Genomic DNA, 14324 nt, shown 5'->3' on the forward strand with positions numbered 1-14324 from the left:
ACCACCACCTCGCCAAGTGTAGCTGAGATGGGAAAGCTGCCATAGAGTATGAAAAAATTGAATTATTTATTGTAATCTGGTATTAAATTGATTCATTAACATGTCAACCTCCTGATGCAATATTTTTGCCTCATTGAAAGAATTGCACGATCAGCAACATTATTATTGACCTAACTTTTGTCTTTTTTTTACTCTGTCAACTAAAAATAAACCTTGTATATTCTGGGTTCACTTCAGGTGTACCAACCGATAAACCCTTGCCACCGACACAGGGTCCAGTCACTCCTCTGGACGTATGCAAGGCGAACTTGGTCTTTGATGCAATTACACAAATCAGAGGAGAGATGTTCTTCTTTAAAAATCGGTAAGGGATTTTTTTCCATTTTGTATTTATCTTTAAATTAATCAATGGTAATAAAAATCAGGTAAGGTGTTAAAAGGGCTTTTTGTTCCCTGTTACTATTTACACTACCGGACAAAGGCAAATTCCCTCCCTTCAGTTTTTCAAAGTTCAAACTAAACTGAGCTCAGAAGCTACAACTGGATGAGCGTCAGTGTTATTTGTCTTTCATTTCTGACAGATCACACCGTAATAGAAAGTTTGAGGTATGGTGTGCTGTCTTCATTCTTAGAGAGGTCAACACAATCATTTGGAATTAGATGGACCGTGAGCTCCTCAGAACCTGACAACTTTATAAACAGAGAAACCTCACTTGTTCTGGGATTTACCACAGCTGAAAGTCAAACAGATCAGAGGGGCTAATGAAGATTCCATACTGCATTGAACCATTTCCAATACTGAAGAAATGTGGCTGAACTGTCAGCACTTTTACAAATTTATGACTACAGTAGCAGCAAAAATATTTGTGTGATTGAGCCAAAAATGGCAGCCCATGCCACAGTACAGGAACGATTCTCAACACGATCATAAATTATATCCTTTATCACTGTGGTAAAACTTCCCTACTCATCCTTCTTGACCTGTCTGCAGCCTTTATCACATCCACCTCCTCTAATGCCTCTCCATCGCTGTCCTATATTAATAATAATCACTTATTGTCACAAGTAGGCTTCAATGAAGTTACTGTGAAAAGCCACTAGTCGCCACATTCCGGCGCCTGTTCGGGGAGGCCGGTACGGGAGTTGAACCCATGCTGCTGGTCTTGTTCTGCATTACAAGCCAGCTATTTAGCCCACTGTACTAAACCAGCCCCTATGCAAGCCTAGCCAGTCCAACTAGCTAGGACTGCATTTACCAGTTCCATTCTTAACTATCCAGTTTTGGCCGGAGAATCATATGCACTGTCTTCTCTTCCAACTCTCACTCCATTGCCTGTTTATCTCCCTTTCCTCCTTCAAGATGCTGCTCGAAACCTGCCTTTTTGACCAAGCTTTTGGCCATCTCCTTTTCTAGCATCTCCTCATGTAGCCAGATTTCAAAGTTTGCTTGTTAATGCTCTTGTGAAGTGCCATGGGATTGTTATTAGTTAAAAGCACTCTATAAGTGCAAGTTGTTCTTGCAACTGAGTAACAGCTGTCAGTGCCAACCCAATATGCCTGCATGGAATGCTAGTCTGAAGAGTGCATCTCAGGCATTCCAAAATCCTCATCCCTATTTACATTCTTGGAGATTTCAAAAATACTGGAGCATAATAAATGCAAAGAATTTGAACACTGAGTGCCCATGCGATTTATAATTGGGCATGGGGGATTGTGAAGGACTCAGAATGCAGCATCCTATACTATGAGGAGAAAACACCAAACCTGCAGCAACAGTGTGGGCACTACTGGTCACTCCACAGCTTAATGACAAACCCAAATCCAAAGGCCTATTTTGTTAGTTTGTAGCTGAAATTTTAACAGTCATACTGTAATGCAGATTGAAAGATTGACATTTATAATCCCAGACCGATTTCAACATTCTGGGTCAAAAATTCGATTGCATGTTTATATATTAGGTATGTTTGTGAAAAAGAACAGATTGGAAATTGCCTGACATGGATAGGTTCTTAACGGATTCTAATTATGCTGGAAATGTTATCAGGACAAATTTTTATCACAACCGATCCCATATCTCCGGAATCCAGACACTGAGCATCCTGACTTTTTTCTCTCCATGTATGTCTCAATTTGCACTGAAGGCAAAACTTTAAGGCAAATTCTTTCTAAGGGAGAAATTTTACTTTAAATCATGAAGTTGCAGAATCACAACAATAACTTAGATGTATATAGCATCTTTAATGGAATGCATCGTAAAATTCTTCACAAGAGCATTATAAAACAGAACATGAGCCACATAAGGAGATAGTAAGTCAGATGACAAAAAGCTTGACCAAAGAGTTAAATGGTGCGTTTTTAAAGGAGGAAAATGAGGTTGGGATGCGGAGAGGCGAGGGATTGCATTCCAGAACTTGGGACTTAGTTAATCGAAGACACAGCCTCCAATGGTGGAGCAATTAAAATTGGGGATGCACAAGAGATGCACCAGAAAGAGAGGAGGTAAGATATCTCAGAGGATTGTGACTGGAGAAGATTAGAGTGATAGGGAGGGGCAAGGCCATGGGAGGATTTGAAAACAAAGATGCAAGTTTAAAAATCAAAGCACTACAGGGCCAGGACTAAATGTAGGTCAGTGAATAGGTGATAGGGGAACAGGGTTTTCTGAAAATCAAAATACCACCAGCAGAGTTTTGGTGACCTCACGTTTACAGAGGGTGGAATGTTGGACCCCATTCAGAAGTATTTTGAAATAATTGAGTCTAGAGGTAAGCAAGACATAAGACCATAAGACATAGGAGCAGAATTAGGCCACTTGGCCTATCGAGTCTGCTCCGCCATTCAATCATGGCTGATATTTTCTCATCGCAATTCTACTGCCTTCTCCCCATAACCCCTGATCCCCTTATTAATCAAGAACCCATCTATCTATGTCTTAAAGACACTCAGTGAATTGGCCTCCACAGCCTTCTGCGGCAAAGAGTTCCACAGATTCACCACCCTCTGGCTGAAAAAATTCCTCCTCATCTCTGTTTTAAAGGATCGTCCCTTTAATCTGAGATGGTGTCCTCTGGTTCTAGGTTTTCCTACAAGTGGAAACATCCTCTCCACGTCCACTCTAATCAGGCCTCGCAGTATCTTGTACGTTTCAATAAGATCCCCTCTCATCCTTCTAAACTCCAACAAGTACAGACCCAGAGTCCTCAAACGTTCCTCATACGACAAGTTCTTCATTCCAGGGATCATTCTTGTGAACCTCCTCTGGACCCTTTCCAAGGCCAGCACATCCTTCCTGAGATATGGGGCCCAAAACTGCTCACAGTACTCCAAATGGGGTCTGACCAGAGCCTTATACAGCCTCAGAAGTACAATGAGGGTTTTGTAGAAGCAAAGAAAATAGAAGCAGGAGGAGGCCATTTGGCCCTTTAGTACCCAATAGTCACTACCTGACATTTGGAAGAAGACCCATTTGTTCCTATTCTTTGTTTCCTGTCTGCCAGTGGGTTTTCTTTATCTCAATACACTAACCCCAACCCCATGCTCTTGAATTTTACATGTTAATCTCTTCTGTGCAACTTTGTCGAAAGCCTTATGAAAGTCCAAATAAACCACATCCACTGGCTCCCCCTCGTCAACTCTACTAGTTACATCTCTGAAGAATTCCAGTAGATGTGTCAAGCATGCTTTTCAGAAATTCATGCTGACTCTATCCAATATTGCCACTGTTTTCCAAATGCTCTGCTTTTAAATCTTTTATAATGGACTCTAGCATTTTCCCCACTACCGACGTCAGGTTTACTGGCCTATAATTCCTTGTTTTCTCTCTACCTCACTTTTTAAATAGTGGAGTTACATTAGCTACCATCTAATCTGTAGGAGATGTTCCAGAGTCTATAGTATCTTGGAAGGTGACCACCAATGCATCAACTATTTCTAGTGGTACTTCCTTCAGTACTATGGGATGTAGATTATCAGGTCCTGGGGATTTGTCAGTCTTCAATCCGTGCATTTCCCCAACACCGGGTGAAATTCTCCCAACCGGAGACTAAAGGTGCGATTCTCCGCAAATCCGGCATGCCGTGAAGGCTGGCGTGAAACTGCCGTGTTTCACGACAGCCTCGGAGCTCTGTCCTGGGACCCAATTCTCCCCCCCGGGCGGGGCTAGTATCGGGGCCCGGGGAATCACGGCGACGCGGAGTTAGCGAATGTCGCTAACTCCGCCCGCCAAGAGTCACGGCGGCTGACGCGCACGATGACGTCATCGGCGCATGCGCGGGATGGACGGCTCCAACCCGCGCATGCGCGGATGACGTCATCACGTAGACGTGTCAAACCCGCGCATGCGCGGGCCGTCATGCCCCTCAGGCGCCCCGCGGACTGATCCTGCGGGGTGGCGGAAGAACAAATAGTGCACGGGTATCGGACCCGCTGCCCACCGATCGCAGGCCCATGCCACCCTTGGCACGGCCGTGGTGCCATGATTGTCCGGGACGGGCACTTTGCGGCCGTTTTCACGAACGCTGAAAGCAGGTGTGATCGCGGCCGTGAAAACGGCCGTAATTCCGTATTCGGCCCATCGGCCTGCGGAGAATCGCTGTTCGCCGTAAAAAACGGCGAGCAGCGATTCGTGTCGGGGGGCGGCCGGAGGGGAGGGGAGGGGAGGGAGGGGAGGGGAGGGGGGGGGGGGGGAGAATAGCGGGAGGCCGTGAAAATTGTCGGGAAGGCCCTCCCGCTATTCTCCAACCCGTCGTGGGCAGCGGAGAATCGCGCCCTAAGTGCCGACGCCGGAGTGAAAACCGGAGTGTTTCACTCTGGCATCGGAGGCCGCTCCTCGCCCCCTATTCTCCCACCCCCAGGGGGCTAGGAGCGCCGCCACGTCAATTACACGTGCTGGGCCTTGGCGCCGCGTGAAAGTGGCGCCACGTATATTACGTGGCCGGTGCCACGTAAATGACGTCACCCGCGCATGCGCAGGTTGGCCGGCGCAAAACCCGCGCATGCGCGGTTGCTGTCCTCCCCGCAAGACATGGAGGATTGATCTTGCGGGGCGGCAGAGGAAAAGAGTGCGTCCTTTAGAGATGCCGGCCCGCCGATCGGTGGGCACCGAACACGGGCCAGACCCCTACTGAGTGCCCCCCTGGTGCTCGATCCTCCCTCTCCACCCACCCCCCACAGGCCACACACGCAGCGTTCGCGCGTTGTTCACGCCGGCACCGACCAGGTGTTGTTGGCACCAGCGTGAACCCGTTGGATTGGGCAGGCCGCTCGGCCCATCCGGGCCGGAGAATCGCCGCTCGCCTGCTACAAACGACGAGCGGCGATTCTCCGAGCAGCCTGTCGTGAAACGCGGCACATCATTTTGGGGGGGGGGGGAGGGGGCGGAGAATCACGTGCGGGTGCCAGGCGGCGTGGCGGGAATCGCCCGGCACTCCCGCAATTCTTCCACCCGGCGTGGGGGTCGGAGAATTGCACCCACCATTTCCCGACTAATTCTGATTTCCTTCAGTTCCTCCCTCATACTAAACCCTGTGTTCCCCAACATTTCTGGTATGTTATTTGTGTCCTCCTTTGTGATAACAGAACCAAAATATGTATTAGTTGGTCAGCCATTTCTTTGTTCCTCATTACAAATTCCCCTGTTTCTTACTGTAAGGGATCTACATTTGTCTTCATCAATCTTTTTCTCTTCTCAGACCTATGGATGCTTTTAAGTCAGTTTTTATGTTCCTGGCAAGTTTACACTTGTACTCTATTTTCTCCTTCTTAATCGATCCCTTTGTCCTCCTTTGCTGAATTCTAAATTGCTCCCAACCCTCTGGTCTGTTGTTTTTTTCTGGCCAACTTGTATGCCTCTTCCTTAGATGTAAAATATGTCTAATTCCCTTGTAAGCAATGGTTTGTCCACCTTTCCCATTTTAGCATTTCACCCATGCGCTCTTTGAATGTTGTCATTGTCTATCCGTCATCATCCCCAATCCCCAACATTCCCCAATCCATCAAAGCCAACTTGGGCCTTATACCATCGTAGGTTCCTTTATTGAGATTCTGTACCCTAGTCTCAGAATCAACTACGTCACTCTCCACCTTGATGAAGAATTCTATCATAATATGGTTGTTCACCCTCAAGCGGCCTCACACAGCTAGACTGCCAGTTATTCATTTCTCATCACACAGTACCCAGTCTAGGATGGACTGTTCTCTAGTTGGTTTCTCAACGTATTGGTCCAGAAAACTATCCGTAGACACTTCAGGGATTTCTCCTCTATGATATTGTTACTAAATTAATTTGTCCAATCTATATGCAGATTAAAGTCACCCATAATTACACATGTTCCTTTATCGCATTCATCTCTAGGTTCCTGCTTCATGCCAGTCCCAACGTTACCACTACAGTTTAGGGGTCTATATGCCATCCCACTAATGTTTCTCAACTCTACCCATACAGAATCCACATCGTCGGAGCTAATATCCTTTCTCAATATTGTGTCAATTTCCTCTTTAGCCATCAATGAAATCTAACCATATTTTCCTTTTTGTTTGTCGTTCCTAAACACTGAATAATGCTGGATGTTCAATTCCCATACCTGGTCACCCTGCAGTCATGTCTCTGTAATCCTGACTGTATCATAAACATTTACATCTATTTCCGCTATTAATTTATCCACATTATTGCCAATGTTACGAGCATTAAGGCACAAAGTCTTAAGGCTTGTCTTTTTAACATTACTTGTCCTATGCTCATTATTTTTCGCTGTGGCCCTGTTTGATTCTGGCCCTTGATTTCTCTGCATATCACCTTTCTTGTTCCCCTCTCTATTTTTTTTTCTTGGACATGTTTTCCCCTCCTCTAACTCCTTGCATAGGTACCCATTCCCTGTGCCATTTTAGTTTAAACCCTCCCTAACCACTCTTGAAAATACTTCACCTGGTACATCAGTCCTGGTCCTGCCCAGATGCAACCTGTCCAGTTTGTACTGGTCCCACCTCGCACGATCTCTTCAGCCACATATTCATCTGATATAGCCTGTTATATCTGCACTGACTAGCACGTGGCACTGGTAGATATCCTGAGATCGCTACCTTTGAGGTCCTACTTTCAACTTACTTCCTAACTCCCTATATTCTGCTTTTAGGACTTCATTCGGTTTTATACCTATGTCATTTGTACAATGTGTACCATGACCACTGGCTGTTCACCCTCACCCTCCAGAATGTCATGTAGCGGCTCTGAAACATCCTTGACCCTAGCACCAAGGAGGCAACAGACCATCCTGGAGTTTTGTTTGCGGCCACAGGAAGCCTGACTATTCTCCTTACAATTGAATACCCTATAATTATTGCATTTCCACGCTTTTTACTTTTCCCTATGCAGAAGAGCCAACCATGGTGCAACAAATTTGGCTATTTTCCTCTCAGATGCTATCCTCCTCCCCCCCCCCCCCCCCCCCCGCCAACAGTATCCAAGGCGATACATCTGTATCTGTTGTGCAGAATGTGGTAGTATGACTAGGGGTATTACGGTACCCGGGAGTGTGAGCTGCCATTGGTGCAGAGGGCTCGCTGCCCATTGGCCCAAGTATCGTGTCCCCTGTATTCTCATTGGTTGATAGGAAGGTAGCTCCGCCTACGAGGCGGGGTATAAGAAGCCGTGTGCCCCAGCAGCCAGGTCATTTCTGTACTCCTGCTGCTGGGCACACTTCTTGCTGATTAAAGCCTTTCGTTTCGGACTACACCTACGTTTCGTGTCCATTGATTGTACATCACAGGGGAATGGCCACAGGAGATTCCTGCACTGCCTGCCTAGTCCTTTTGCTCTACCTAGCCATTCCCTTCCTACCTGTGAAGTCTTAGCCTGCAGTGTGCCCACCTCTCTATACATGCTATCCACAATATTCTCCACCTCGCATAAGCTCCACAGTGTCCCTAGTCACACACTGGCCCCAAACACTGGGAATAATCCCGGCTTCCCACAGAGGGCAGTAGGAGTACACCACTGTTGTGAGCTCTCTCGCCATGGCATACCCCTTTAAATCAAACATTTTGGAAGATACTTAAAATCAAATAATATCAATTAGATTCAGACTCTTTCTCTCTGGTCCTCGTTACTACAGAACATAACTATTAAAAACTATAGCCCTGGACTTCCGGTTGCGGCTATGACTAGCTAAGCTGCACATTTGGAAGCTCCTGCAACAAAGGTGTTTTTGGGCCAATTGGAGGGCCCCAACGGCGCTGAAAAAACGAATCCCGGTGGGGGAAGGTCCCCTGAGGAGAACTAGACCGATTTTATGGTCGGTACCCGGAGTGGAGCGGCAAGAAAAGCGGCAGCAGCTCCCCAAAAAAAGCGGGGGAAGAAAATCAAAATGGCGGCCGGCGGTGCATCGGAGGAGTGGAAGAAATGGGCGGAGGAGCAGCAGGCCGCTCTCCTCCGTTTTTTCACGGAGATGAAAGTGGAACTCTTAGAGTCCATGAACGCGACGGCCACCAGGTTGGTGGGAGCCCAGGCGATCCAAGAGGCGTCGATTAAAGATCTGCAGCAGGAGATGACCGCGAGGGAGGAGGAGGCCACAGTCATCGGGGCAAAGGTGGAGGTGCACGAGGCACTCCACATGAAGTGGCAGAGCCGCTTCGAGGAGCTGGACACTCGGATGAGGAGGAAAAATTTGAGGATCCTGGGCCTGGAAGAAGGCCTGGAGGGGTCGGATCTCCCGGGATATGAGGCGGAGATGTTGAGCTCCCTGATGGGGGAAGGGGCCGGTCCGGCGCCCCTGGAATTGGAAGAGGCATACCGGGTCATGGCCAGGAGGCCTAGGGCAAACGAGCCCCCGAGGGCGGTGCTGGTGCGGTTCCAGCGGCTAAGTGATCGAGAGAAAGTCCTGAGGTGGGCAAAAAGGGAGAAAAGCAGCAAGTGGCAGAACTCGACGGTAAGGGTGTACCAGGACTGGAGTGCGGAGGTGGCAAAGCGGCGGGCCCGGTACAACCGGACAAAGGCGGTGCTACACGCGAAAAAGATCAAATTTGGAATGCTGCAACCGGCGCGCTTGTGGGTCACCTACAAGGACCAACATCATTATTTCGAGTCCCCAGAGGAGGCCTGGACCTTTGTACAAGAGGAAAAGTTGGACACGAACTAAAACCTGGGAGCACCGGCGGTCGTAGCCGCCGGGGGACTCTTGATTGAGCAAGTGGCCCTTTTCTTTTTCAGGCCAGGTCGGAACTGGGTAACAGTTTCGTGGATTGTTTGGGGTGTTTTTTCTCGAACGGTTGACTTTTCTGAATATTTTGAAGGTTTCGAGTTGTTGGGTGTTTCTGTATATTTGTACTGTTGAAATCTCTATTGTGGGTCGTTGGCTTCTTATGGGGTGTTTTTTCCCGTTTCCAATTTCCCTTAGTTATTTACCCCTCTTACCCTTTTTCTTTGGGTGCTTGGGGGGGTTTTTTTTTTGTTCTTTTTTCTTTTCGGGTTATGGTTATCTGCGGTTATTTATACTGTTTGATGGAGGGTGATGGTTGGGCACACTGTTAGTTGATAGTTAGTTAATTATTTTGTTATTTAAGTATGTAGTTAAGTATTTATGTATTTAGTTGCCATTGGGTATTTATATCGTTAAGTTGGGGAGACGGGACGGGGGGGAGCGGGTTGATTATGCGGGTCTTTCTCGGGGGTTTTAAGGGGATCTTTCACGGGCGCAGATGGGGTGAACCGGGAGGAGTCGGAATGTGGCAGGAGCAGCCGGGTCAGCGGAGACCAGCTGACTCTCGGGAGTACGATGTGGGGTACATCGCGGCTAGGAGGGGTCCTAGCCAGGGGGGGGGGGGAAGGGGGGGGGCTGGGGGGGACACCGGGTTGCTGATGGAAAGACCAGGGACGAGAAGGGGAGAGCCGGGGGGGTGGGGGGGGGGGGGGCGCATCGCTATGGGAAGCGGGTCAGAAAAGAAGGGATGACCCGGGGCGAGCAAGGGACAAGACATGGCTAATCGACAGGGAGTAGGGACGGGTCGCTCTGCGACCCGATTGATCACGTGGAACGTAAGGGGGCTGAATGGGCCGGTCAAAAGATCAAGGGTCTTCTCACACCTGAAGGGACTGAAGGCTGATGTAGCAATGCTGCAGGAGACTCATTTGAGGGTAGCAGATCAGGTCCGCCTGAGAAGGGGGTGGGTGGGACAGGTGTTCCACTCAGGCTTGGATATCAAGAACCGGGGGGTGGCGATTTTGGTGGGAAAGAGGGTGTCGTTTGTGGCGGCAGAGGTGGTGGCAGACAAGGAGGGCAGGTACGTGATGGTGAGGGGTAGGCTGCAGGGAGAGAATGTGGTACTGGTAAATGTGTATGCCCCGAACTGGGACGACGCGGGTTTTATGAGGCGCCTGCTGGGCCTCATCCCGGGACTGGAGGCAGGGGGCCTGATCATGGGAGGGGACTTTAATACGGTGTTAGACCCTGGGCTGGATAGATCGAGTTCCAGGACGAATAGGAGGCCGGCAGCGGCAGAGGTGTTAAGGGGGTTCATGGAGCAGATGGGAGGGGTAGACCCATGGAGATTTGGTAGGCCTAGGGCGAGGGAGTATTCTTTTTTCTCCCACGTCCACAGAGTGTACTCTAGGATCTATTTTTTCGTATTGAACAGGGGGCTGATACCGAGAGTGCAGGACACGGAGTACTCGGCCATTGCGATATCGGACCATGCACCACATTGGGTGGACGTGGACATGGGGGAGGCGCGGGACCAACGCCCGTTGTGGCGCCTGGATGTAGGGCTGTTGGCGGACGAAGAGGTGTGCAGAAGGGTGAGAACGGGCATTGAGAACTATCTGGGTACGAATGACACAGGTGAGGTGCAGGTGGGGACGGTCTGGGAGGCCTTGAAAGCAGTGATTAGAGGAGAGCTGATCTCCATAAGGGCACACAGAGAGAGGAAGGAGAGGCAGGAAAGGGAGAGGCTGGTGGGGGAGCTCCTAGAAGTAGATAGGAAATATGCGGCGGCACCAGAGGAGGGGCTATTAAGGGAGCGGCGTAGCTTGCAGGCCAGGTTCGACCTACTGACCACTAGGAAGGCGGAAATGCAGTGGAGAAGGGCGCAGGGTGCGGCGTATGAGTACGGGGAAAAGGCGAGCAGGATGCTGGCACACCAGCTTCGTAAGCGAGATGCAGCCAGAGAGATTGGGGGAGTGAGAGAGAGGGGTGGGGATGTAGTGCAGAAGGGGCAAGAGGTGAATAGGGTCTTTAGGGACTTCTATAGGGAATTGTATAGGTCTGAACCGCCGAAGAGGAGAGGGGGAATGAAGAACTTTCTCGACAAATTGGGGTTCCCAAAGGTACAGGGGGAGCTGGTGGAAGGGTTGGGGGCGCCGATAGAGCTGCAGGAGCTAATTAAAGGGATAGGCCAGATGCAGGCGGGGAAGGCGCCGGGGCCGGATGGGTTCCCGGTGGAGTTTTACAGGAAATTTGTGGACTTGGTGGGTCCAGTGCTGGTGCGAGCCTTCAATGAGGCGCGCGAGGGGGGGGTTCTGCCCCCAACAATGTCGCAGGCCCTGATCTCCTTGATTTTGAAGCGGGACAAGGACCCGGTCCAGTGCGGGTCCTACAGGCCCATCTCCCTCCTGAATGTTGACGCCAAGCTGTTAGCAAAGGTCCTGGCAACCAGGATAGAGGACTGTGTGCCAGGGGTAGTCCATGAAGACCAGACGGGGTTCGTGAAGGGACGCCAACTTAACACAAATGTCCGGAGATTGTTAAATGTGATTATGATGCCAGCAGTGGAAGGGGAGGCGGAGATAGTGGTAGCGCTGGACGCGGAGAAGGCATTTGACAGGGTGGAGTGGGAATACTTGTGGGAGACGTTGGAAAGGTTTGGGTTTGGGGAGGGATTTATCAAGTGGGTAAAACTGCTCTATTCAGCTCCAATGGCAAGTGTGGTAACAAACGGGAGGAGGTCAGAATATTTTGGGCTCCATCGAGGTACTAGGCAGGGATGTCCCCTATCTCCCTTACTCTTTGCATTAGCGATTGAGCCGTTGGCGATGGCACTGAGGGGTTCAGGGGGGTGGAGAGGACTGACAAGGGGAGGGGAGGAACATCGGGTCTCGCTCTATGCGGATGATTTGTTGTTGTATGTGGCAGACCCGGAGGGGGGAATGCCGGAGGTAATGGGGATACTAGCGGAGTTCGGGGACTTTTCGGGATATAAATTAAATCTGGGGAAAAGTGAGGTCTTTGTAATACACCCGGGAGACCAAGGGGAGGGAATTGGGAGGCTCCCCTTCAAAAGAGCAGTTAAAAGTTTTAGGTATTTGGGGGTGCAGGTGGCAAAGAACTGGGGGACCCTCCACAAGTTGAACTTTTCCAGACTGGTAGAACAGATGGAGGAGGAGTTTAAGAGGTGGGACATGGTGCCGCTGTCGCTGGCAGGGAGGGTGCAGTCAGTTAAAATGACGGTCCTCCCGAGGTTCTTGTTTTTGTTCCAGTGTCTGCCCATCTTCCTCCCCAGGGCCTTTTTCAAGAAGGTAACGAGTAGTATCATGGGGTATGTGTGGGCACATGGCACCCCGAGAGTTAGAAGGGTCTTTTTGGAGCGGAGTAGGGATAGTGGAGGGCTGGCGTTACCCAACCTTTCAGGATATTACTGGGCGGCAAATACATCGATGGTACGAAAGTGGATGATGGAAGGGGAGGGGGCAGCCTGGAAGCGCATGGAGAGGGCGTCCTGCGGCAACATAAGCTTAGGGGCACTGGTAACGGCACCATGGCCGCTCCCTCCCACGAGGTATACCACGAGCCCGGTGGTGGCGGCCACCCTCAAGATCTGGGGGCAGTGGAGGCGACACAGGGGGGAAGTGGGAGGTCTGATAGGGGCACCACTAAGAGGGAACCACAGATTTGCGCCGGGAAACACAGGAGGGGGATTCCAGAGCTGGCAGAGGGCGGGTATTAGACAACTGAGGGACTTGTTTATAGAGGGGAGGTTTGCGAGCCTGGGAGAGCTGGAGGAGAAATTTGGGCTCCCCCCGGGGAACACGTTCAGGTACCTCCAAGTGAAGGCATTTGCCAGACGACAGGTAGCGGGGTTCCCCGCGCTCCCCGACAGGGGGGTGAGTGATAGGGTGCTATCAGGGGTCTGGGTCGGGGAGGGGAAGATCTCGGACATCTATAAGATTATGCAGGAGGTGGAGGAGGTACCAGTAGAGGAGCTGAAAGATAAGTGGGAGTTAGAGCTGGGGGAACAGATAGAGGACGGGACATGGGCAGACGCCCTGGAGAGGGTCAACTCGTCGTCGTCATGTGCGAGACTAAGTCTCATTCAATTTAAGGTACTGCATAGAGCCCACATGACGGGGACAAGGATGAGTCGGTTTTTCGGGGGTGAAGACAGGTGTATTAGATGTTCGGGAAGCCCTGCGAATCATGCACATATGTTTTGGGCATGTCCGGCACTGGAGGAGTTCTGGAAGGGGGTGGCAGGGACGGTGTCGAGAGTGGTGGGGTCCAGGGTCAAGCCAGGATGGGGACTTGCGATCTTCGGGGTTGGGGTGGAACCGGGAGTACAGGAGGCGAGGGAGGCTGGAATATTAGCCTTTGCGTCCTTGGTGGCTCGGAGGAGGATCCTGATTCAGTGGAGGGACGAAAGGCCTCCGAGTGTTAACACCTGGTTAAACGACATGGCAAACTTCATCCAATTGGAAAGGATCAAATTCGCCCTGAGAGGGTCGGTGCAGGGGTTTTCCAGGCGATGGCAACCCTTCCTAGACCTCTTGGATCAGAGATAGAAACTGAGGCCGTGACAGCAGCAACCCGGGAGGGGAGGGGAGGGCGGGAGGGAGGGGGGAGGGGGGGGGGGGGGGGGGGAGGGGGGACAAAGACGAAGGAAGTACGGTAGCGGTGGTGGCACGGGCAAGGCCTGCCCGAGGACGCTGCTAGAAATGATAAGTTGGTCTGACTGTCGGTTCGCCGGCGAGGGGGGGGGGTGGGGGGGACGCGCGGGTCGGGGGGGGGGGGGGACTTTTTTCTTTTTCTTGTTAAGTAGGGGGGTTTGACTTTGTTTTGTTATAATTTAAATGTAAATGTAGGGGGGGTTAAAATGTTTGTATTTTGAAAAATTCAATAAAAATTATTTAAAAAAAAAACTATAGCCCTCAAAATACAGACCTTACAAACTATAAGCGATGAAAGTAGTAAATACATACCTGACCGCACTCACCCAATCAGCTGCTTCCACTTGCGTCACTTTTGAATCCTGACGTCATCTCAGGAACTTCAAACTGCAAGTTAACACTTGTCTCTCAGTACCGCTCTTTTTCATGCTCCTTTATCCCCCCCAGCTCCGTCCTC

At 50.3% G+C, this 14324-nt stretch overlaps 1 protein-coding gene across 1 annotated transcript in view; it reads left to right on the forward strand.

The window, feature by feature from the left end:
• mmp2 (matrix metallopeptidase 2) overlaps positions 1-14324 on the forward strand; it is a 44354-nt gene that overhangs the window by 23984 nt on the left and 6046 nt on the right. The window contains exon 10 of the mRNA XM_038806744.1: positions 238-364. Coding sequence (XP_038662672.1) covers positions 238-364 — 127 coding nt within the window. The remainder of the gene's footprint in view (positions 1-237; positions 365-14324) is intronic.

The sequence above is a fragment of the Scyliorhinus canicula genome, chromosome 9 (genome assembly GCF_902713615.1).
Source record: "Scyliorhinus canicula chromosome 9, sScyCan1.1, whole genome shotgun sequence".
In the NCBI taxonomy this organism is placed as follows: Eukaryota; Metazoa; Chordata; class Chondrichthyes; order Carcharhiniformes; family Scyliorhinidae; genus Scyliorhinus; species Scyliorhinus canicula.